General features: G+C 38.9%; 3 protein-coding genes across 3 annotated transcripts in view; 2 read left to right on the top strand and 1 right to left on the bottom strand.

Annotated features, from left to right (window-relative positions):
- Positions 1–1,446: 1,446 nt before the first annotated feature.
- cklf (chemokine like factor) lies at positions 1,447–4,359 on the top strand. The gene is made up of 4 exons (XM_084082564.1): positions 1,447–1,584; positions 2,231–2,386; positions 2,524–2,619; positions 2,785–4,359. Exons 1-4 carry the CDS (start codon positions 1,525–1,527, stop codon positions 2,884–2,886), a joined length of 414 nt encoding a protein of 137 aa, XP_083938690.1. The 5' UTR covers positions 1,447–1,524; the 3' UTR covers positions 2,887–4,359.
- A 3,031-nt stretch (positions 4,360–7,390) lies between these two features.
- Positions 7,391–17,258, top strand: cmtm3 (CKLF-like MARVEL transmembrane domain containing 3). The gene is made up of 5 exons (XM_084057805.1): positions 7,391–7,629; positions 11,625–11,780; positions 12,264–12,359; positions 12,710–12,827; positions 15,729–17,258. Exons 1-5 carry the CDS (start codon positions 7,507–7,509, stop codon positions 15,755–15,757), a joined length of 522 nt encoding a protein of 173 aa, XP_083913931.1. The 5' UTR covers positions 7,391–7,506; the 3' UTR covers positions 15,758–17,258.
- Positions 17,259–17,548: 290 nt separating this feature from the next.
- cmtm4 (CKLF-like MARVEL transmembrane domain containing 4) overlaps positions 17,549–23,868 on the bottom strand; it is a 30,718-nt gene continuing 24,398 nt past the window's right edge. The window contains exon 4 of the mRNA XM_084064823.1: positions 17,549–23,203. Coding sequence (XP_083920949.1) covers positions 23,039–23,203 — 165 coding nt within the window. The 3' untranslated portion in view covers positions 17,549–23,038. The remainder of the gene's footprint in view (positions 23,204–23,868) is intronic.

Raw genomic sequence — 23,868 nt, 5'->3', positions numbered from 1 at the left:
ATAGCAGAGAACAAAAACGTAACAAAAGGCGTTATTAGAACAGCTTCTTTCAGTAAGGGGAACCTGCCAATAGCCCTTATACACAGATCAAGAGCAGTCAAATATTTAGCATTCCTCAGCCGCTCTATCAATTCATCTACACGGGGCATAGGATATAGGCGTCAAATGCAACAAACCGTGAACGAAAACATAATCTCCGCCTTCCAGCTGTTTAGGCCTTACGGAGATAATAAGTTCATGGACTAGCTGACCCAAGGACCGTATAAAAGATAACTTGGACCAACTACTATTATTCGCATTACACGCCCATCTATCAAACCTTTCCGCTATTGCAGACAATTTTAACTCTGCTTTCTTGTAGTTTTTGTCCAGAAATAGAGATGTGCTTAAATCTTATTAATAGAGAATGTATTGAATTCCTTGGATCACAATTGTATGGAAAAATGGTTTACTTCTAAAGTTATACTATTTTCTTTTTCCATTTTTGGGTTTGGTTTCTTGATAGGTGTAAAAAATGGTTAAAAATGTAACCCTTTGGACATTTTTCCAGGCTACCTGGCAGAATCTTAAATAATACAATCAATGATTAAGAAAAAAACAGGTGGTGAAAACAAGCATGCTATTATTATCAGGGGGACAATTTTAGGTCATCTCAACATTGGGGGGCACACGTCAAGCCCCCAAACCTATACGGGCTCATGGTGCTATCTGTGTCTAATAGCTTGATTATGCATCACCAGTATGAATTACATGGCCACTGATTGTATTCAGATGTTTTTTTGGTTTGTTTTACAAATAAAATCAGGAACTGGCTACTATTCACCTGTTTCCTAGGCTGTGTGTTTTCCACTTCCTGTCGATTTCATTGGATATCATTGGTCATCTGACCAGTTTCATTGGATTTCATTGGATCAAATCGACAGGAAGTGGAAATCACACAGCCTAGGAAACAGGTGGATAGATTTCAAATCAGCCCAACTAAGTACATCTTAAGTTCTGTCACTGTATTTGTGTAAAGGGGCGGCAGTGGCTCAGGTAGATTGACCGGTAGAGCGGCCGGATGGGAACCGACCCGTGAGGTTCCCAGTTCGATCCCGGGCTCCCCCAGAGTTAGTGTCGAAGTGTCCTTGAGCAAGACACTGAACCCCTAATTTCTCCCGATGAGCAAGTTGGTGCCTTGCATGGTTTCCTCCGCCATAGGTGTGTGAATGTGTGTGTGAATGGGTGAATGTGCACCCAATCTATGTAAAGCGCTTTGGATAAAAAAACGCTATATAAATGCACCATTTTAAAAGGCAAGGTCAATACGTGCAATGTGTGGATTTATGTGTGTTTTTTTGGGGGGGGTTTATAACCACCCATTTTGAGGTGTAAATATACTTCACACATTCATAGAAAAAACTGTTAAGTCATTTCCTGCACAGCTTCCGCACAGCTGAAGGGGAACTTGCTTCATCAGGAAGCAGGCACAGAAAGCGCTGTTGAGGACATTGCAACAAAAACAGAATTTGTTTTACACAAGCCATGGAGGTTGATACAGCCTTTCTCAGATCTGTGAGGGGCATCGTGAAACTAGCGGAGATGGTGAGCTATTATGTATATAATAATGTTTTAAATGGGTTCAACAGCTAGTTTTAGTTCTAGTTATGACAGAGAATCCCCACTTTAAGGATATATGGTACGTGTATAAGTAGAGTAGCTGTAGTTTCTTTACGTACCTGTGATTTAAGAGATTTGTTTATTGATAAATATTCTCAGAAGTCTAAGTGAAAAGTGGCTGGAGGGCCAGGTGAGGAGACATGGTATTGAATCTACAGTATAGGTCAGGGTCTTGTATTAACCTGCCCAACCTATTACATCTCCTCCTCCGCTCATATTTGTGAAAGTATTATGTGTCATGATATTAGGATGGATCATGGCAAGAAAGTGTTTTATGATTTAATTTAACACCTTAGTCAATGTGGAACAAATTAATATTTGATATTTTGCATCCAATAATGTTGTATGCATAGGGAATGTGGTCCTCGGTGCATTATGATCTTTAAAGTTTTATTGATTGAATTTGTATTGAAATTTTGTTGAAAAGCCAGTCACAAGCTTTAGCAACACTTTCAAAAAAATGTACTATCAGACAAGTCATATGTTTCACAATTCATAGCTGTTGGTTTTTTGTTTGTTTTTTCAGTGAAAAATACTAATTGGATTTATTTAATTTCATCCCCTGTTCCAGCTGACTCTGTTTGTGGCATTTGTGTGCTTCTCGGCAGCATCCAGACCCAAGTACATTGCAGCTACAGGCCTGGAGTTTCTGGTCACTGGTCTTCTACTCTTATTATACACACTCAAGCTGAACAAGAAGCTGACTTTCTTCTTCTGGCCACTCATAGTAAGAAATATCATACCCAGTGACAATACTTGTAACAAAGCAAAGTACGTATATTGCTATTATGCAGGGTGGTCTAATAATGAGTGTGAGACACAACCATTTGGTCTTTTCATGTTTCAAAATGTTTCTCTTTTCAGGATGTGTTCAATTCAGTGTTTGGTGCAGCTCTTGTGCTCGTCTTCAGTCTGATGGCTGTGTCTACCTACACTGTGAGGGGCACACTGGGTGGAGGGGTGAGATTGTCCATCAATAAGAATTATTATTATTATTATTGGATTGTGACATTTTGGTGGACTGATTCACAAATTACACACACCACCACTAACCATTGTTTTGACCTGTAGCTAATATTGTAGCCATTGATGCATTTCATTTTTAAATGTGTTCTCTTCTTCCAGATCGTGGGTTTAATGTCAGTGGTGCTGTTGTGTGCAGACAGTTACATTGTATTCAACAAGATCACATTCAACAAGTCGAGAAATGAACAAGTGACGGAATAAAACAACTCTACTAAGGCACTGACATACTCAGCTGATCACATTAAATCTGTTTTTATTTTTTCTTCTATGTGTTATTATTTATTTTGTTCTTTCTTTCATTCGTTCATTCATCCTGTCTGTCTTTTTGTTTCTTTCTCATGCACATATAAGCAAACCATCAGTGAGGGGAATCCACTCAATTTGTACAGTAAGCTACTAAAGGGATAAGAAACCTTTTCTAAGCCATCAGGTGGGTGCCCAGTTTAGGAAACAGGAAAGAAGAAGATGAGATACACATGGCGACCATAGAGGTATGACAGATAAAGTTATACAGCATTGCAGCTATGTCATCTCTTAATGAGAAGGCTATTCTGCTATTATGCTATTACATTTCCTTTTCTGTGAAACTAGCTTATTTGTTTCCACAATCAATCAATTGATTGATAGATAGAATCAACAGTGTTCAGTTCCTGACAAAGTATATGCCAGTAATTGGCTGTTGTATAACCATTATAGAATTTGACATGATTTGACCAGTGACGATGATGGATTAGCGTTCCAACAGGTCACAGATCGCTTATACACATTATCATGATGATGAAACTCAGAATTTATATCTAATCGATGTTATCATTGTATATCGTTTCACAGTTTCATCATGATAATGTGTGTAGCCTGCAGCAAAACAATTACTTTACATTAACCTACAGCACATTCTTGATTTGGTTAACTTTCATTGAGGTGACATCATAAACATTTTCTGTGATGGTATTGACTAGATTCTGAGCTCAGTAAGGGAAAATTACAATGTTGTATGCTAACAAGACCTGTGTGTACAGTACTTGTCTTTTCAAGAATTGTCTTCCTGTACCATGTAATGTGGTTTTCAAAGTTGGGTCCTTATTATATAGTATTAAAAACAAATAAGATGTTCAGTAGCTGCCACACTGTACATTTTAGTCATTTACGCAGAGTAAAAAATAAATATGGATTAATTCATGAGTCTATTTATAATAGACATTGATTTATTTCATATGAATTACTTATGAACTTTGTTTGAGAATGTTGACAATGTGTCAGAAAATGTTATGGTTTAGACAATAGGCTAGCTTACTTTTACAAAAGCTATCCACAAGTTTCCTAGGGCGTTGTGGGCATCACTTCCGGTCGATTTGATCAGGTATCAGGGATCAAATCGACAGGAAGTGATGCCTACAACCCCCTAGGAAACTTGTGGATACACTTCTATTACAATATACAGTATATTCCATGTCATATGCTTTTCTTCGATCTCAAGCACAAGCATTACATACGTTTCTGACATGATTTTACCACTCTATTACGGCTATAATGCAATCTTCCTCATGGTTTTGCAATGGTTTTCTTCACATTTGTTGTTTTTTCTGTCTGTATAAGTATCCAAAATGATGCCAAACAAGGTTGGTAATGCCCTGAAGAAGGCTACAGTCAAAATGTTGGTACAATAAATATGGTAATTGCATGTAGAACTTGAGTGGGCAAATCTTATTTCCCTTTAGATATTTAGTTGTCTCAGTGATCTGCTGTCCCTTTGTGGCACAGGAGATATGTCAGAGGCATAAATTGTAAAGGTTGTTGGTTCCAATTCACTATGTACCCTTTCGTTTTGGTTAAAACAAAACATTTTTTGTTAAAAGTTTAAAGCTCTATATATACTGATACAAACATTGCTATAGAGTGTTTGTTCAGTAACAGGGGTCTCCCCGTCTCTCCAGATCTTTAATAGACACAAACGCAAACACAAACACAATAAACAACAACAATACATTTTCAGGTGGGATGCCAATTTCAGCCAATCAGGATTAAGTACCCATTTATCAGCTTCAATTTTAGTGTTCCAGCTCATTTCTTTGTGCCATCACTTCCAATTGCACTTGTTTATCCTGTATTAGTACATTCATAGTAGACCTACACACATAGTAGTTCTCTTGCCTGACTGGATAAAATTGGTGTCCCAATACTTTCTGTTTATTAAAGAGCTGGAGAGATGGGGAGACCCCTGTTACTCATTAGTTATAGTTATTTAAACTTATTTTAACAAAAGAAAAGAAATTAGGCCCAGTGCAGCTTTATGGCCTATTTTAGATATATAGAACATTGTATAATTATCTACAAGCTCACAGCTGCTATTTTCACTAGGCTTAGCCAATTAATATTTGTTGAACATTTCTGGAATGTCAATTTCAATACAAAATAAAATATTAAGATGTCATTTGTACTACTCTTGTAATATTTACGTTTTAAAACCAACTTGGACAGAGCAACTTTCACTTGTTGTTGTAGTTGTCTCCGCCAGGCCGAAAGGCATGGCCGAGACTATGTTTTGCACCCTGTCAGTCCGTCCGTCCGTGTGTCTGTGTGTTCGTGTGTCCGTCTGTGAACAGCTGATCTCCGGCACCGTTGGCTGGATCGCAGCAAAACTGTGCACACACACTCCCTGGATGCTAGCCTGGTTCCAGACGAATCTGCCTTTGCAAAATTGCATGCACTTTAGCCCTCGGCAGATTAGGTCTGGCCCCCCTCCATAGAGATTTCAATTCTCTCCCTCCGCAGTTGTGCGGAACCAACCAGGGCCCAGTATCCAAATGTGGGCGGGCTTATCACCTTATTTGGAGCAATGACGTACAAGGAAGCACTGCTCTGATTGGTTCGTTCAAGGAAGCACTGCTCTGATTGGTTTAGGTCTAACCAATAGAGTCTGTTTGGATCTTTTTGTAACCGCCCCTTGGAAGAAAATCAACCGTTGATAGGGACCAGACTAATATCCACGCAGTGTGTCGTGTGATATTGTCTGGCTACGCGAGGCTACCTGGATGCCAGAGCAGAAACTCTGCCCCAAATTCTTCACATGGGCCTGTTATAGCACCACCAGGAGGCCGCTTTTTTTGACAGTACATATTTTGTCCAAACATGTCCAAACATCACACAAATCGGTACACAGTATCTCCATAGTCATTAAACGAAACGGGTCTTTCAGATGTTTCATATTCCATCCTGATTGGCAAAAATTGGCTTGCAAAGTTTGCAAGAGTGCTCCGTTTTGAACAAAATGCCTCAAATTGTGAACACAGCCTGCGATTTCTCTGAAATTTTGCACGCACATTCCCTTTAGGCCGAGGAAGAAATGCCACTTTAAATCTTTCAAATCAGTCTCATGGTGACGCTATAACAGGCCGATTCGTGTTTTTACCTATAACTGCACCGATCTGTGTAAAACTTGGTATGTGCACTCCCTAGAGGCCAAGGAAAAACCTTTGCCCTGCATTTTTCACATCTGCCTTCTATAGCACCAGGAGGCCAACTTATGTAAAAAAATAAATATATATACAGTATATTACTCGGTACACATGATCTCTATAGTCATGTCATGTGATCAAAACTTAGTCATGTGATCAAGATTGGCTAAGATTGACAAAGTTAGACTTGCAGGAGTGGCCCGTTTTGAACAAAATGCCGCAAATCATGAACACAGCGTCCGATTGCAATGAAACTTTGCACGCACATTTGCACTACGTTGAGGAACAAATGCCACCCTGTTATCATTGCCCTATTATAGCGCCACCAGGAGGCAGATTTTTGCAGAACATTTTTTTAATATTAGGCCTACTCCTAAAGATTTTGTCCAAACATCACGCAAATCGGAACACATTATCTCTGTAGTCAAGTGATCAAGACGGATCCGTCTGATTTTCATATTCCATCCTGATTGGTGAATTCCGAACATTGCTGGCCCACAATAACCTCGCTGACCTGGCGGAGACCTGTGCTCCGAGGAGCACTTTTTCACCAGGAGTAGGCGACTGCATGGGGTGAGTAGGCTAGCCTACTTTGTCCACCACTGCTAGCAACCTACCCCACTGTAAAGTAATTAAGTACATTTACTCAAGTACTGTAGGCCTACTTAAGTACAACTTTGAGGTATTTTGACTTTACTGGAGTATTTCAATACTTTTACTTCTACTCCAATACATCTCAGAGGCAGATATTGTAGGCTACTTTTACTCCATTATAATTATTTGAAAACTTTAGTTACAAGTTACTTTTTAGATTTCGATTATTATTACAAAGCACATTACCCACTTCAGCCCTATATACATTTTGGCCATTTGAATATAGCAGATCTACAAGGTCACAATGCGTTGTGAGTTTTTAGATCTGCTATTTTTTTTAAAGATTTTAATACATTTTATTCATATGAAAACTTGTGAAATTGGACATTCTGCAATCTGCATAATGAGTACTTTCTACTTTTGGTACTTTAAGTAGCCTACATATTGATACCAATACTTTTGTACTTTTACTCAAGCAAATTTTGAATTCTGGACTTGACTTTTACTTGTAACAGAGTATTTCTACACTGTATTGATACTTTTATTTAAGTAATGAATGTGAGTACTTTCCCCACCACTGCTACCTACTCGGGGCATCGCGTTTCACATCTGGAGAATGCAGATGTTGCGCCTTTGTGAAGCACTCTGCGTTTCCGCACAGTGTCATTGTTTCCGTTTCTACTGTCAAGAAGCAGCACGCCTCGAGTTCTCCTCAAGTTACTTTCGTTGAGTTGATTTATTTCAGATCGCTTTAAAGACAGATCTTCACAATATGGGGGATATTGAAGCTCCCGCTTCCACTGGACCAGGACCTCGCGAAGGTGTTTTACTCTCCATTCTCCCCAGCAAAGAGTTCGCCACTTCACGGAAAGGAATGCTTCTTATTGCTGAAGTGGTAAGTAGTATTTTACATTGGTTGGTTAGTCATGGGTTAAATGGCTCTAATGCGTAAAAGTAAAATTGCGCAATTGTGCGTTTTTATGCCAGTTATAGTTTCTAATTATTCCACGATCAGGGTCATCATAATAACCATGGAAACTCATTGGAATATCTGGATTAAAGTTTGTACCGTTTCAAATGGTAACCGGAACGCTCGCCCCAAAACACGCTCGCCCCCATTTTCTTTCGCGGACCGCTCGCCCCCAGTGGTTCTTGTATTTGTATTTGTTTTACTGAGGATACGTTTTGGAATAAGGTTAGGTTTTAGGCATAGTTTTACCAAGGTTAAGTTTAGGAATAAGGTGGCATAGCTTTACTGAGGTTACGTTTAGGAATAAGGTTAGGTTTTTAGGCACCGTTTTACTGAGGTTAAGTTTAGAAATAATAGGTTCACTTAGGAAACGTTGAATACCGTTGGATTTCCCCCGGGGGTGACTGTGTTTTGGGGCGAGTGTTTTGGTATTCTTTCGAATATGTCATTTTCTATAGGCTACAGCAGTCTCCATCACAAGTTTTGCATTAGTCAAGGGAGGAGCGTTGGTGTGGCGGCTAACAGCCTAATAATAATGAAACAATAGAGATTACGTATTGTGGTAAACTACGAACTTTAAAGTTGGATACTTTCTATTAGTATTATGCAATCTTTAGCGATTGGTATAGAATCGTAGCCTACCAGTATTTTGGTCAAAGATGAACTGATAGCCTACTGGATCCAGATCTAGCCTACCCACAGTTTCTGCAATCAGCACAAACACATTGGGATTTTAAAATGCCTTTTGTTTTTAAATGAAATGAAAGTATAGGCTGCAGATCAGGAAAAGAAAACGGGGGTGTGTCCACCATGAGGGATGGGTCTCTTATTTGAACTGTTGTCCCGTTACTTCGGCTTTTTAACTTCACATCATTATTAGGGTAAAGCGAATGATAATCTGGGGGGAAAAAATCTTTTAGACTGTTTTCATGTGGACCATAAATCCAGCAGACCTTGCCATACATGATCCCAAATGTGTCGTCAGTCGTCACATTATCATGTGACAATGAGAGTACAGCCTTGGACACTGCTATCTCTATTCACACCGCTCTGAAAAGGCACAGTTCTCTGTTTATGTAGGCCTACAGTATAAATGCAGGGAGGGCACTATGGACCCCTTTCCCTGCCCTGAGGCACTGGAGATCTGTCTGCTTCAACCTTGTTCACTCCCACATCAAAATGTGATCCTCCTCACCCCTTGGCTGTCAAACATAAAACTGTATGGCCTCTAATAACTGTGTGTGTGTGTGTGTGTGTGTGTGTGTGTGTGTGTGTGTGTGTGTGTGTGTGTGTGTGTGTGTGTGTGTGTGTGTGTATGTGTGTGTGTGTGTGTGTGTGTGTGTGTGTGTGTGTGTGTGTGTGTGTGTGTGTGTGTGTGTGTGTGTGTGTGTGTGTGTGTGTGTGTGTGTGTGTGTGTGTGTGTGTGTGTGTGTGTGTGTGTGCGTGTGTGTGTGTGTGTGTTTGGGTTTGGGCTGCTGCACAAGACTTCAGTGTCACCATTTTGTTTCTTTGAGTGTGATGTCTATTACCCTGCTGTATCTACAGTACTTTTCTTGCCCTGTAATCTGTATCTTAACTGCCTTTGGCAACTGAATTCCCCCGTGAGATCAATGAAGGTCTTATCTCATGTTTATTATTATTATTATTTTTTTAAACATAAGACACCTGTGCTAAAAGCACAGCATTGGAGCTGCCAGCCACCTCAGATATTTGTGGCAGCAGAACTGCTTTTCATGTTGGCATGATTGAAGCACCCCATTTTAATGGTCTTATTGTACTGTCTGTGTCATAACGAAGCAGCAGCTCATTATGCAGTGACGCTGGACCACTAGATTTAGGCCTCTGATGAAAACAACAAGGCTTATTGGCTATTGTTAACTGTTCTTGGGCAGTATTTAGTCAGTCACAAATCTCACTGTGCTTCTATAAACAGTTCATCAGAGCACCTTGTATGGCTTGCTGTGTGTTTCAATTGCAGCTATTTCAAGGCCATGTCAGATGCTAGATGTATGAACTCACATTTTGTAAGATATATGATATACACTCCTCGCTGTATTTGAAAACCTGTGTGAAGCACTAAAGCTTGTCATACGTTCACTGTTCAAGGTCAAAAACCCTGAAGACTTTGTCAAAACTTTGGTTTCTTAAAAAAATGTTTTTTGCATTGTTGCTACGAGCTGTGCGACCTCCTCTCTTTTAAACACTGTTCATGTCAAAAATAGTTTTGCACATAAGGTGTCTCATCAGGTTGATACAAAATGATGTGTTGTGAAAGTGTCATTCCGTTCCTTTGCGTGTCCAGTCTGGGAACTTCTTGAGGATAAGTGTATAGAAGGAATACAAACCTGTACCTTATATAAAGTTGTTGATATATATTTGAAAAACACTTGAAGAAAAAAGCATGTTATAATGTAATGAAAAGCTCATTGTGACTTTATCAGCATACAGTACAGTAGTGGCAGATTACACACTCCACTGTCATGGTTGCAATATTATGAAGACATTTCCGGTACAGGAAGTGGTTTATTTGGCAAATTCAAACTAGTGATGATCAGAAGGTGATCTTTTCTTCATACAATATGTGGCCTAGATGTTCTCCCAGAACAACAACAACAACAACAACAACAACAGTGTTGAAGGTAGGGGTTCAACAGTCAATCCAATTAATCTATCAATTCAATTGATTACAAATAAAATAATCAATAAGTTAATAAAATAGTCAAGTAATGATCAATCCCCATTTTGGACATGTCATAGGCGAAAAGTCTCAAACATTTACAAAAACAGTGAAAATACCTGATCCACAAGCTCACAACGGGATACGTTATGAGTTTGAAGATCGGTTATTTTCACAATATTTGCACGACACAGCTGTGCGGCAAAGTATAAAATAATGCTTAAGGGCTAAATTGATTATTTAATTCATCGAAAAAGTAATGGATAGAATAATCTCTAAGTAAATAATCAATAGTGGCAGCCCTGGTTGGAGGCTGCTCAGAAGCATTGACTTTATGTAGAATAATGTACAGTAAACTTGGGCAGCGTCTGCGGGAACAGCAGCCACAGCAGTTTTAGTTTTAGTTAACACAGGGGGGAGTTTCTACCCCCAGGCCAACGTCCCACGTCTGTGAAGATTTGATGACTGGCTGCAACAAAGACAAGATGGCTGAGTCTGCTTGAGATTACAGTGTCTGGACTTGCCCACACTCCCAGTTTGTGTCCAGTTAGTGCTCACTAGGGAAAAGAGTCAAGGCAAGGCAGGCTATTACCAGACCCATTAACCAATGGTCAACTGGTTCACATACTGTAGTAGCAGACACACGTTGTCAGAGTTCACCGTGAAACCAAAGTTTAACTGTAGTATCTGTGTGCATCCATGCTGCTGCGTGGGCACACTCTGTGTGTGTGTGTGTGTGTGTGTGTGTGTGTGTGTGTGTGTGTGTGTGTGTGTGTGTGTGTGTGTGTGTGTGTGTGTGTGTGTGTGTGTGTGTGTGTGTGTGTGTGAGAGAGAAATGTTATGCTGTGCAACTAGTGTGAATAAACATTGTCTTTCAACAGCTGTATCTCATTAAAGCTGGATACAGGAAGTAGGCCTGTGTGTGAATCACAGCTTTTCTCAAAAGGGAGAGATGTGCGGTTAATTCACAATAACTGAAAACTGAAGTGGTGTGCACAGTCTGCACACACATACAGATTATCAGAAGCTTGTGTCTTTTTTGTTTTTTGAAAACGCCCCACTCATTATTCCCCAAGGTTGTCATGAATAGACCAGTTATAAATTATACAGCACAAATGGAACAAAATTGAGAAGGGAGCAGATACAGCCAGATAGGTAAAACATCAGCTTGTGTATTTTTAAACCTTTGAAATTATGCACATTTGACATTAATGCTTTCATTCCTTGTCTCTTGTCATTTTAGGCTCTGTCCTTCATATCGTTTACATGTTTTGCGGCGTCTACAGCAGCAGCCTTCGTCACAGCGCCCCTCCTTGAGTTCCTGCTGGCACTCTTCTTACTTTTTGCCTATTCCACCAAGTTCAATGAGAGATTTAAAGGGTTCCAGTGGCCTCTTATGGTGATAACACATTTAACACAAAATAATTGAAAGCTCTCTGCATACTGATCCACTGGCACATCTACACCGGTGGTTCTCAAAGTGTGGTCCGGAGACCCCCAGGGGTCCTTGACAGGGATCCCTGGGGACCCTATATACTATTTGAAAATAGCTGATCTACAAGTTCACAGCACGATGTGACGCATTGTGAGCCTTTAGATCGCCTATTTTAAAGAAAATCTGGAAAAGATTTGACAAAAGATTCTGAAACATTTTAACAAAACACACATCTTGTATGGGGGGGGGGGTCCCTGGCACAAAATGTTTTCAGATGGGTGTCTGTGGCCCAAATACCTATTCATTTGGGGGTCCTTGACATGAAAAAGTTTGAGACCCACTGATCTAGACCCTCCACGTGCGGCAAACAAAATATAAGTGAATATCCGATAACAATGTGTGTCACTCTCAAGGTTTAATTATTTGTTTTTGTTTTTTCTCTTCAAGGATTTCCTGAGATGTGTGAGTGCCTCCATCCTGTATTTCATCATCTCCATAATGGCTGTGTCCAAATACACAGATGGTGCCTCCAGAGCTGCTGGGGTAAAGTCGTCAAAGCTTACATGATCATCATTATTAATGTACCTGCTATACATTAACAAAAATGCACACACGCTTCTAAGTTGGATGTTTATCAATAATATTGCCTATTTTAGTCAGCATGTTTTAAATTTTGGCCGGCAGATTGCTATTCTTACCTGCAGGTTGACTGTAATTGATAAACCGTTACTTTTCAGGAAATGGAAAAAATAACCTGTATTCCAATCGATCCAATGTTGTTATTATTTAGTCACAAGCTCACATTTAGTCACAATACCTTTTAAGATGACATACTATGGAAATACAAGTTTTCTGCCTGACAGCAACAACATCAAACACCATTCTCTTCACAGGTGTTCGGTTTCATTGCCACTATCGTTTTTGCCTTGGATTTTTACATAATCTTTAATGACCTGGCTGACTTCCTCAAGCATGGAGGGGAGTCAAATGACGAAGCACCAAGACGTCAGGGTAAGACAAGCTCATACGCTGATGCTTTATGACTCATTCACATCTTTAAGCTGACAAGAAATCAAAAGATACCGTAACATTAAATGATACACCTGCTTATAAAGCTCTATTATGGGCCCATGTCATTAAGTTCAGAAATAACAATAGTTCACATTCTTTTCACTACATCATTTCCATGACAGCAACACACAACAAGATCTTTGATAGCTAATGATGTGGATTAGCCAGAACATCTTAGCTAGCAGAGCAAACCAAAACACCGGAGGTGATTGAGTCTCAGATATACTGTAATAGGGGTGATCAAACAATACATACACTAAACAGTAGTCTAGGTCATGCATGTTCATCTAGCAGTTATTATTATTTTATATGGGTAAATAGAGATGAAGGGGGGGGGGGTCTGTATACACCTGGAGACAAATTGAATAAGGCTATTGATGTTTTGGTCAAACAACCTTCCTCAGAACAATAGACGGATTTCCGCGCGACGTCATCACAGAGCAGAATGCGCAATCTGCGCATGCTCGGGGAAAACTAATCGTTGCGCCGTTCACTCTGTTGTTATGTTCGGGAGTTAGATAGCCATAATTCTGCTATTATAGGCATAATAGGCATAATGCTGCTATTATATAAAAACAGATCCAACTTCCGACAAATCATTTTTATTGAGTAAACAAGGTATTACAAACTGCATAATTTAATCTACTTTCATTAAACCCGGTGAAGATCATTTATTTTATGAATGGACATTTGACCAGAGCTGCTGCGGGTAATGGCGCCCTCTATAGGCTACCCCCGGCTCTGCGCGGTCATATCCTCTCATGTTTACTAACAGGAAACCTGTCTATAGACAGATGACATTCACAGACATGTTGAATATCAATTCATACAGTGAACAAAATGCGCTTCTGTAACTCAGCCTAACCTGAACTGTGAGCTGGCTATGAGCAGGTTTCAATGGGGAGGTTATGTGACATTGTTGCAGTGGTGGACAAAGTATATATACTCAAGTAAATACTCAAGTATTCAAAACTACAAATTGCAATGTACATTTTCTATTTAATATCAATGCATTGCTGTATTTAAATTTAGACCATAAAAATAAACACAATAAAAAACAATCAGAAGTTTTCCAAAATAGTAAAAAAAGGCTGATCTACAAGCTCACAACATGTTGCAGCTTGTAGATCGGCTATTTTCACTATATTTGAAATAGGTTTTTAGTGGTTGATTGTCTCCGCCAAGCCGAAGGCGTGGCCAAGACTATGTTTTGCCCCCTGTCCGTCCGCCCCTCCGCCCGATCGACACGAAACTGTGCACACACACTCCCTGGATGCCAGAGCAGAACCTCTGCTCCACGTTTTTCACATCGGCCTGTTATCGCGCCACCAGCAGGCTGGTTTTTGCTAAACAATTTTCCTACATATTTTGTCCAACCATCACAAATCGGTACACATTAGCCCCTAGAGTCATGTGATCAAGATGGATCTGTCAGATTTTTCATATTCCATCCTGTTTGGCTAAGATGTGCTAAGTTTGCAGGAGTGGACCGCTGAACAAAATGCCTCAAATCATGAACGCAGTGTCTGATTGCGGTGAAAGGTCGAGGAAGAAATGCCACACTTTTCACATTGGCCTATTATAGCGCCACCAGGAGGCCAATCTTTGCCTCCTTTTTTTATATTACTCCTACACATTTTGTCCAAACATCAGGAAAATCGGTACACATTCTGTCTATAGTCATGTGATCAAGACAGATCTGTCCGATTTTTTATAGTCCATCCTGTCTTCATCAACATGAATCCCTCAACTTCTACAGATTCCACTCACCTCTATAATGACTGAATTCCACATTGCTGGCCCACACTAACCTACCTGACCTGGCGGAGACCTGTGCTCCGATGAGCACTTTTTCTAGATCATACTATATTTTTGAAAGTTTGTGTAACAAGTGTCCCTTTCTAGAAATGTAGTGGAGTCAAAAGTGCAATATTTCTGTTTGAAATAGCGGAGTGAAAGTCATGAGCTTGAAAGTAATTGTAGCCTACTTAGTTACTGTCCACCACTGTATTGTTGACATAATGTTCTAGTAGTGCACTCACAAGTCAGAGTGCAGCCACTGGTTAGTAAGAACATGAAACATGGTTCATATTGTGTACATTTGTTCCATGGGGTGAATTCAGCCTGGCAGGGAAGTTTAACCACAGATAGTAGACTTTAGTTTCACTTACTTTTTTTTTTACAGCAGCAAGCTAACAGAAACTACAGTACTAGTCTCACTTATCCAGACGAATTAGAGTTCTCCGTCTACTAATATGTCTGTGACATTTGTATTATGTGATACTTGTATTGTTTGTTTGTTGTTGTAATTGTGTTTATTCTGCTGTTTTAGCCAGGTCACTCTAGGAAAAGAGAGTTTAATCTCAATGTGTATTTTACCTGGTTGAATAAAGGATATGATGATGACATCTAAATTCAGTGGAGGGGCGCCGCTTGAACTGGGTGGAAAACGATCTGGAGATTTAAAAAATAACAGCAATGCCGAACCAATGGAAAGACTTTAGGCTGGTCCTTTATATTGCAACAGTGATGTAATCCAACTGCATTATTATTATAATGCATTATTATTATAATGCAGTTGGCGTAATAATGCAGTTGGCGTAATAATGCAGTTGGCGTAATAATGCAGTTGGCGTAAGCTTGTTGAGGATAGCTGAGGATTTCTCCGCTGTTCTAGTAGTCCACTCCATACATTGAATTTAGATGTCACCTGACATCTATTAGGTAGATAGATCTCTGATACGACTGGCTATGTGAGACTAAGGAAGTAAATACTGGAAAAGACAGTAGTCATGATAGAAGTTAATTAGTTTTAATTGACGTTTGACTTTTTCTTCGCAGAGGATGTTTCAGACTCGGACTCAGATTGAACAGTTCACTCCAGGTATCCTCACCAGCGAATATATCTTTTGTTTACATCCAAGTTGTGCAAGAGGAACAGTGCAGAGACAGCTACCGTTACTCTGACATCTAGAATTTTACACATCTTCAATCATTCCTCAGTGATAAATGAAGGCATTTTATGGTAGATACATGCAAAAGTCACTTTGATTGTTGGTGAATTAATAATGCACTGAACAACATTTGGATTTGAAATGTATTGTCCAGTAATGGCACATGTAGATGCATAAACTAAATGCGAGAATACTTTAGCTCGCTCTATACAGTGTGTACAGTACATTCCTATAGAGATGGTAAAAAAATTAACACCATCAATTGGTACAAAATCCAGGTCTTCAGTGATCTTATTTGAAAAGTCCTTCTGGAAATATCTGAAATGTTACACATACCAACACATACAGGAAAACAAACTCCTGAATTGTTTTCTTTAAATTCCACTGCTCACTGCCAATAGCTTTTGTTTTCACCATTTCATCTATAATGTTCTAGTCTATATTTGGAAAATATGTTAGCTGTGCTTTCAACCTCTCTTTTGAACCTGATCCTGAAAGTTGCAAAGCTGTGAATATTCTGTAATGTCATATTGAGGACTTCGAAATGCAATTACAGCAGACTGAGTATTGTTTCTATATGTGGCCATGGGCAGTTTTAGTAATAATGGCCCATTTCTTAATGGTGACTGATTGTTCTTGGGGATGCACAGTGACCCTGTATTGAAAGCCCATTGTTAGTCAAACTAGAACACTAATACCCAATGAATTCCGGGTAATAAAAAAAATACGAGAGCCTTAATCTAATATTGCATAATTTAGTGAAAAGTTTATTAGCAACCCAGTGTTATAAGGCGTTTGTTTGGGAATTCTGAAGACATTTTCTGTAATTGTTTTCAGTGGTCAAATCGGCATATGCCACAGTATTTGTTTTTGTTATTCCAACAAATGATGTTTACTGTATGACTGAATAAATTGGCAGCAGGTTGGCTGGTACACCCTCTGTCTAATACCGATTTTGCTTGCTATAGCTAAAATGTCTATATTGTCTGTAAAACTATAATTGTGTGATTATTGGGATGGCAGTATAAGAATGGAAATTCTTCTTTTATTGTTACACTTTGTTACCTGTCTTATGTGCTTGAGTGGGGGTCACAAACACAGACAGAATTGTATACATAACAATGGGTTAGAACCACTTGTTTAGTTTGATAATGTCATATATTTGAATAAATATACTGTGTTGAATTGCATCTTTATCTTGTTCTGTCCTCTGTCAAGGAATGCTGTTGAATTAAATGCACAAGAAATCTTTAATGTTTATATTTGAAATGTATTTCTGGACCTGCTGGCATCAAAGTGTTTGGACTTAACTTAACATTTTCACAACCGTAAAAGAAAGTTCAGGAATAAAATTTGACCAATACTTTCTTCCTTGTAGCTTTTACAAAGTGGTGTGGCTTTGTTGTTCAAGCAGTTGAATATTGTCGCTGTCAGGCAGAAACTGTATCCCCTCCCCCCATACATCTATGCCCTATTTTATGCTTAATTATATGATAGTGTCAAGCAAAAGTATGGAAAATAGCCAATTTACAAGCTCACAACATGGATAAGACATGGGGTGCATATAGGAAGTGTTACCCTTTAACTACTGCGAGATAAAAATACATATTGTTCAACAATAACAGATAATGTTGGGAAGAAATTCTGGACAGGATTTTTCACCCTTTTGTTTATAAATGTTTTAAATAAAATTAGACCACTTGTGTCTTGTGTGCCCAAATCATTTTATTTAAATTGTCACTATAAACTATACTGATGCTGAATTTATGTTTCAAATACAAAAATACAGTTAAGTACGGCATCGTGATGTACAAGAAAAACGTTATCATTGACAGACCACATAGCTAAAAGGAAAGAAAAAAGCATCTCACTTTAAAACAGGCCATTTTCTAACTTTGCCAATATTACAGGCAATTCAACATAGTTACAGGTTTGAAATCTGGATATGACCTTTGCTATGAAGCACAGTTGGTAAAATGAAGCTAGGCATATCTGTTTTACTTTATTAATACATTAAGGTATAACCTAGTGTCTTAACATGTTAAAATGTAATGGCCGTTTTGAAAGCTGTTTTTTTTTTCAGGAGATATGACATCCTTGTGATTTTCTGTTAAGTTTTTGTGATGTACAGATTGCTGCTAAATAATGCATACTGTAGGTGGCTGTACAAATGAATATTGTTCCACCACACTAGAAACCAGTGACGTCTTTTGATGTGATGAAAACCAATATAAATACATTTGATTGTCAATTCAAAGTAATCCTGGGCATCACACCTGGGGACTGACCACATTTTTAAATCATCCAAACAATATGAGAAATTCTCAGTTTTTCTAGCGGTCAATGTGCCTATTTTTGCGGCTGTGTAAAATTTACAAGACATTTAATGTCTAGTTAAACAAATCAAATGTACCTCACCTTATTCAATTTGAAGCTACATTCAAACACATTTCTTACATTGTTTGTCAATCTCTATTAAAGGTTACCACTAACAGTCCATATTAATCAGTTACTGATGAAGTTAGGTAATGTTCCCTCAAACACAATTCAAAGCCATTGACATCAGGCCTTGATTGGTCCATTGTTGTCAAATATAATTACAAGTAAGACGCGCAAACGCTGGAAGCGAACGCAGCTCGAAAATATTGTGTATTTACGGACTGTGTGTGTGTGTGTGTGTGTGTGTGTGTGTGTGTGTGTGTGTGTGTGTGTGTGTGTGTGTGTGTGTGTGTGTGTGTGTGTGTGTGTGTGTGTGTGTGTGTGTGTGTGTGTGTGTGCGCACTCTGGTGCACTCTGTGGGTTGCACACAGGCAGTGCAGGCAGTGCACACATACTGCACACACACAGACAGACAGACAGAGCCACAAGCCGAGCAGAGTTTCATAGTAGGCTCCACTTGGGCGGAGGCCTCCTTCCGCGTTCGCAAAGACAAAGACCAGGAGATGGTGCTGTTCAGTCCATTTTAGACTAGAGCATCACTCCTTTAAATGTACAACATTACCATAAGCCACATATACATACAGAGGTCCCAAACAATTCATAGAACACACATATTGAATGACACTGGTGTAGATACAAACAAATATATTAGAATGATTAAAAAAAGAAACACAAATGTTAAGTCAACTTTTCTTCATTACCCCTACCAAGACACGGGCATATATGAGCAGTTTTCAAGCCTACCATTTGTATCAAGTACAGTAGCTACAGTAGGTAAAAAAAAATATGCTGAAGGAATGATGAGACATCTTCGAGTTCTGTATTTCAATATCACAAGTCACATGACAGATGCATTGTGTATTCATAAAGGGGTTTAATAATATTTTATAGTGTCTGATAAAAAAATGACACAAATGCAGACATTTTCTAATGCAATCAAGTCTTCTTGATTCTTCTTTTTGTGAAGTCAAACAAAATCATCTGTTCCCCAGTCCTGTCATGGCCACTGATAAACCATTTCATATACTTTGTCCTGTGACGAATAGCACACATAGCAGATCTACAAGATCAATGTGTCGCTATTTGTTATTTTTGAAACATTTGAAGAACAAAAAAATTACTGTAGATTTTCAAACATTTTGCCTATAATCACATGCCCAAAATAGGGATTCTGGGTTGAAAGTTATTAAGAAGGAAAAACAGGGGGAAAAAAAACAGCTTTCAGGTCAAGGCACACTGCAATTTCACTTCAATCAGTCTTAAAAATCATCATGTCTATGTCAATACCTGAGATATACATACTCTAAGTACACTGATCTTTAACTCACCTGTGGATTCTTATTTTCAAATGTACCACATTTACGTACCTTCATTCATTTCTATTTCCTGAGGCCCTGGATTTATAAAATAGTAAAATATTTAACAACATATTAAACAATCATTATACCTACTACAAAATCATCAGCCAACATCATATGCACACTGTCCTACAAAACAAATACATCTCAATTCCATTTTTGCAATGCCATCCTGCATCATTATTGGAGCTGGATTCTGTTACTCAACAGTCTTTCTGCTTTGTTTTTTAGAACTCTATTCTTTGTTTAAAATTGTAGTTTAGCACTTAACAGGGCATCAGTATATCAATTCACTCACATAACTCTCACAAGACAAATCCTGACATTATGAAGGCAGTCACAATATATTTTGGTCTCGTGGGTTTGCCAAGTCTTTGGCAGCATTGTGTTAGAAAATTGCATCTATCCCTCAACTCACTTCATTGCAGTCGGACAGATGCGTTACAGTTATACCGTATATGCTGGCAGGCGTGGCAGCAAAGGATTTTTACAGTGGCTAAAAATCACATGCAAAAGGAATACATTAGAACCAGTCAGGGCAAAAGAAAGAAAATCATTTTCATTTTCATTCATAACAACATGTCTAGTGTTTAAAATGAAAAGTTTCTAACCACTGTATTGAACCCTTCTCATGTACAGTTGCAAAAAGGCTGATGTCAGAAGAACCCATGACAGAACATTAACTAATTAAAGCCTCTATTCTCAGGGAAACGGAGTTGCAAATGTACTCGGTCTGCTCTTGTTTCCTTCTACACCGAATCTCACATTAGATCGGCCATTTCTGGCGAATGTTGGGGTTCAAGTAGTTAAGGTCACGTTTCCTCTGTGGGTGGCTGTTCCTATGACTGCAGCAGCTTTGTTAACACGTACCATTACAGATTCCATAGACAGGGGCTTGAGCAAATCATGCAATAGTTTGATCTTCCATTAACAGTTGCACATTCTCCTTTCGCAAAAGGTTTTGGTAACAATTCATTTCTATGAAGCCCATGTCTATAACTCTATAATAAAAACACACTTAACAATGCATTATAAAGCAGATAACAATGCATTATTATCTGCCACTCTTTGTTTGCGTTCTTTTTTTCCCTTTCTCTTCTGTACTGTAACTATATTTTTACTTCTTCTGCATTGTATATTGTGTTTCCTTTGCTTGATATTCTGTGTAAAGCACATTGAAATGTGCTATACAAATAAAACTGCCTTGCCTTGCCTCTAACCCAAATATTCATAATGCTTTATAACAATATTCATAAAATTATATTATCAATTATAAAGCGCTCATGGACATTTTCTTAACAAGGATCATAGTGTATTATGTATTAAGTCTCATATTTGTAATACATTATAATAATTGTATAATGCATGTCATTGGGTGCTTTAATTAAAGTGAAAAATATATATCAATACCTCCATACACCTTCAGGAATGTCATTACTTTACTTAAAGCAACCAATAACCAATTAGTGGTCCACCATATAATCATTCTATAATGCATTAAAACAGTGATAATAATGCATTATTTAAATTATTAGAATGTATTACAACCACCCTGGCCAAAATAAAAATTACATTAGTGACCAACAATTATTATAAGTATTATGAAACCTGACCGTGCAGGTCAATATAACATGTTTTATAATGTTTAAACATTGTAATAAAGCATTATGAGTACTTACGAGTACTTACAACGATAATTATACATTGTTAAGGAGATTATAAAAATGTTTAATAATGTGTCATGATCATTGTTAAGTGCTTATAACTATAATTATAGTGTTATAAGCAGATAATATTGCATTATAGACATGAGCTTCATAGAAAGTGTTACCAAAGTGTTAAATTGCGTAGATGACCGAGAATAGCAGACCTACAAGCTCACAACGCGGCACATCTGCGAGGCGTTGTGAGCTTGTAGGATGGCTATTCTCGCAACGAGACGCCACCTTGCGATGAAGAATGAAATCACTTAAACCCTCCACGACGCAGCACTGAAGTATTCTTTCCCTTTGCTTCATTGAAATATCTCATGAATGTGTCATTTCAATGCACCTCAACCCAATTCCAACTAGTGGAGAGTTTTACTGTGTTTCTCCATAGACTGAATGTCAGGTAAATGAAGTCCTAATGTAATACCAGTGGTTCAAATCAAGGACCCCCATATTAATATGTATTTGGCTGCGGACCCCCATCTGAAAACATTGTGTGCCCTCCATACAAGATATATGTTAACATTTTTCATAAATATTCCAAGATTTTTTTTAAATCGCAGATCGGCTATTTTCAAAAATCCAATGTATAAGTGGTTAAACTGATTTTGATCCTATATTAACCAATTCAGCCGGGGACCCCTTGGAACCCTGTGAAGGACCCCTGGGGGGTCCCCGGACCCCACTTTAAGAACCACTGATGTATACGTTATGTGGCTATGAAACGAGGACTTATTCACCTGGAGTGAAGGCAAACAAGATAAGAGAAAGTGGTGAATTTTTGTGTGTGTGTGTGTGTGTGTGTGTGTGTGTGTGCGTGTGTGTGTGTGTGTGCGTGGGGTGAGATGATGGCATTGCACTCAGTAATTATGAAATCCAGTGCCATGTCCGATGGCAGGAGGCACAGCTCGTAGCTACGATGCAATACTGTTTAATTCTAAAATGATGACAACCAATGTTTGGACAGTATTGTTTTCCTCAGCATCAAAACCCTGAGGAAGACTATACTGGTTGTGACGATATGGTCATTTCATGTCACGATTATTGTGGCCAAAAATAATTGCAATTAACAATATTATCGCAATAATCAAAATATGCTTAAAACTCTTAAAATACCACCTTTGGTAACCACTTGCATCCCAGCATCCATATTCTGGGAGGAGCATTAGCCACAGAGAAAATTGTGCGCACATCCCACGCCTGCATTTAGGCCCGGTGCTGGACATCAAGGGAAGAATCAAGGACAAGAAGATAAGAAGGAACATTAGCCAAGCCAAACAGATCTGCTATTTTTGGCAAAGAAATTTGTTGTAGACGGAAAAAGTACAGAGCCAACCCATGTCCAGTGTATGAGGGACAATTTCACGATAAATAAAAATCTCCGCCATATGATTATTGTGAGCGTTTGTTATCGCGATATACGATAAAAAACGATTAGCCTCCCATTCCTAGACTATACTGTCGAAACGTCGGTTATCCTCTTTAAAAAAAAAAAAAACAGTATCGCATCGTGGCTATGAGCTGTGCAACCCCCTTCTTCCAAACAGTTCTGTGTCTACTGTGGTCAGCACCTCCTTAACATAGGTGTGCGTTCCTTCTCCTTTGTCAGGCTGTCTGCTGCTGCCACTGTGACTGTGTGCACTGCAGCCATTCCTTCTCAGTTTGACCGCCCCGCCAAGTCAAGTCCTTCTTCATGCGAGTTCAGGTCGCGCCTCCATCTCGCCGCGCGACGCGGTGCGCGCTCGCATGTACTCGCTGCTCTGGGCCACGCCCTGAGCGCCGTCCCCGCGCCGCCATCTCCGCACGGCCAGGAAGGTGTTGACGCCGTACACGCACGTCACCAGGAAGCCAAAGATCTGCATTAAAATGACACGGAGGGCAGGTGTTAATATAGTTAACTAAAAAAAGTTTTGAGTTTCAGTTTATACAGTATATCATCGCTGTCGGGTGGAAGCCTTGTAACTCCAAAACTGTTACTTTTCAGCAAATGGAAAAAAGAACCTGTGTTCCAATGAATCCGAAGTAGTTATTATTTATTCACTGGACTCTTGTTAATACTTTTCACTGATTCAGTATTTATAAAACCAACACACACACCATGTGCATTTTTTTGCTACTTTTGCGTGACACTGCACTACGACAAAGTATGGTATTAAAATGAACTAAAACTTGAAATATGGAGATACGATGTTACAGCCCATGTGAGAATGAGCCCTTTTGCGGCTGGAAGCAGTACAGAGGCATTTGTAAAGTGCAACCAAAAGGTGTGTTTATTCACCGACATCAAACAAGACAATACAGGAGCTCCAACACAGGTAACAGACATGGTGTTGCCTGGCTCTCATTCTACCTCTAACTAAACAGGCTTGTTACTGGCAGCATTTTATACTCAGCTGGAGCAGCTCAGGCAATTAAGACTCCACCATGTCAAGGGGTAGATAAACAGATATACAAATACAGAAATATATAAATACAGAAATACATATAACATTAACTCATAAAATATCTTAAAACTCCATGA

The sequence above is a fragment of the Gymnoscopelus microlampas genome, assembly GCF_963454915.1.
Source record: "Gymnoscopelus microlampas genome assembly, chromosome: 1".
Lineage (NCBI taxonomy): Eukaryota > Metazoa > Chordata > Actinopteri > Myctophiformes > Myctophidae > Gymnoscopelus > Gymnoscopelus microlampas.
Note: the sequence above shows the minus strand (reverse complement) of the source record. Positions and strands in the feature narration are given on the sequence as shown.

Excerpts from the sequence above, each read along its gene's own strand:
- cmtm3 (XM_084057805.1), top strand. The coding sequence starts at position 7,507 with ATGGGGGATATTGAAGCTCCCGCTTCCACTGGACCAGGACCTCGCGAA. Across the intron at positions 7,630-11,624 it reads TGCTTCTTATTGCTGAAGTG|GCTCTGTCCTTCATATCGTT; the intron begins GTAAGTAGTATT and ends TTGTCATTTTAG. Across the intron at positions 12,360-12,709 it reads GTGCCTCCAGAGCTGCTGGG|GTGTTCGGTTTCATTGCCAC; the intron begins GTAAAGTCGTCA and ends TTCTCTTCACAG.
- cklf (XM_084082564.1), top strand. The coding sequence starts at position 1,525 with ATGGAGGTTGATACAGCCTTTCTCAGATCTGTGAGGGGCATCGTGAAA. Across the intron at positions 2,387-2,523 it reads TCTTCTTCTGGCCACTCATA|GATGTGTTCAATTCAGTGTT; the intron begins GTAAGAAATATC and ends TTCTCTTTTCAG. Across the intron at positions 2,620-2,784 it reads GGGGCACACTGGGTGGAGGG|ATCGTGGGTTTAATGTCAGT; the intron begins GTGAGATTGTCC and ends CTCTTCTTCCAG.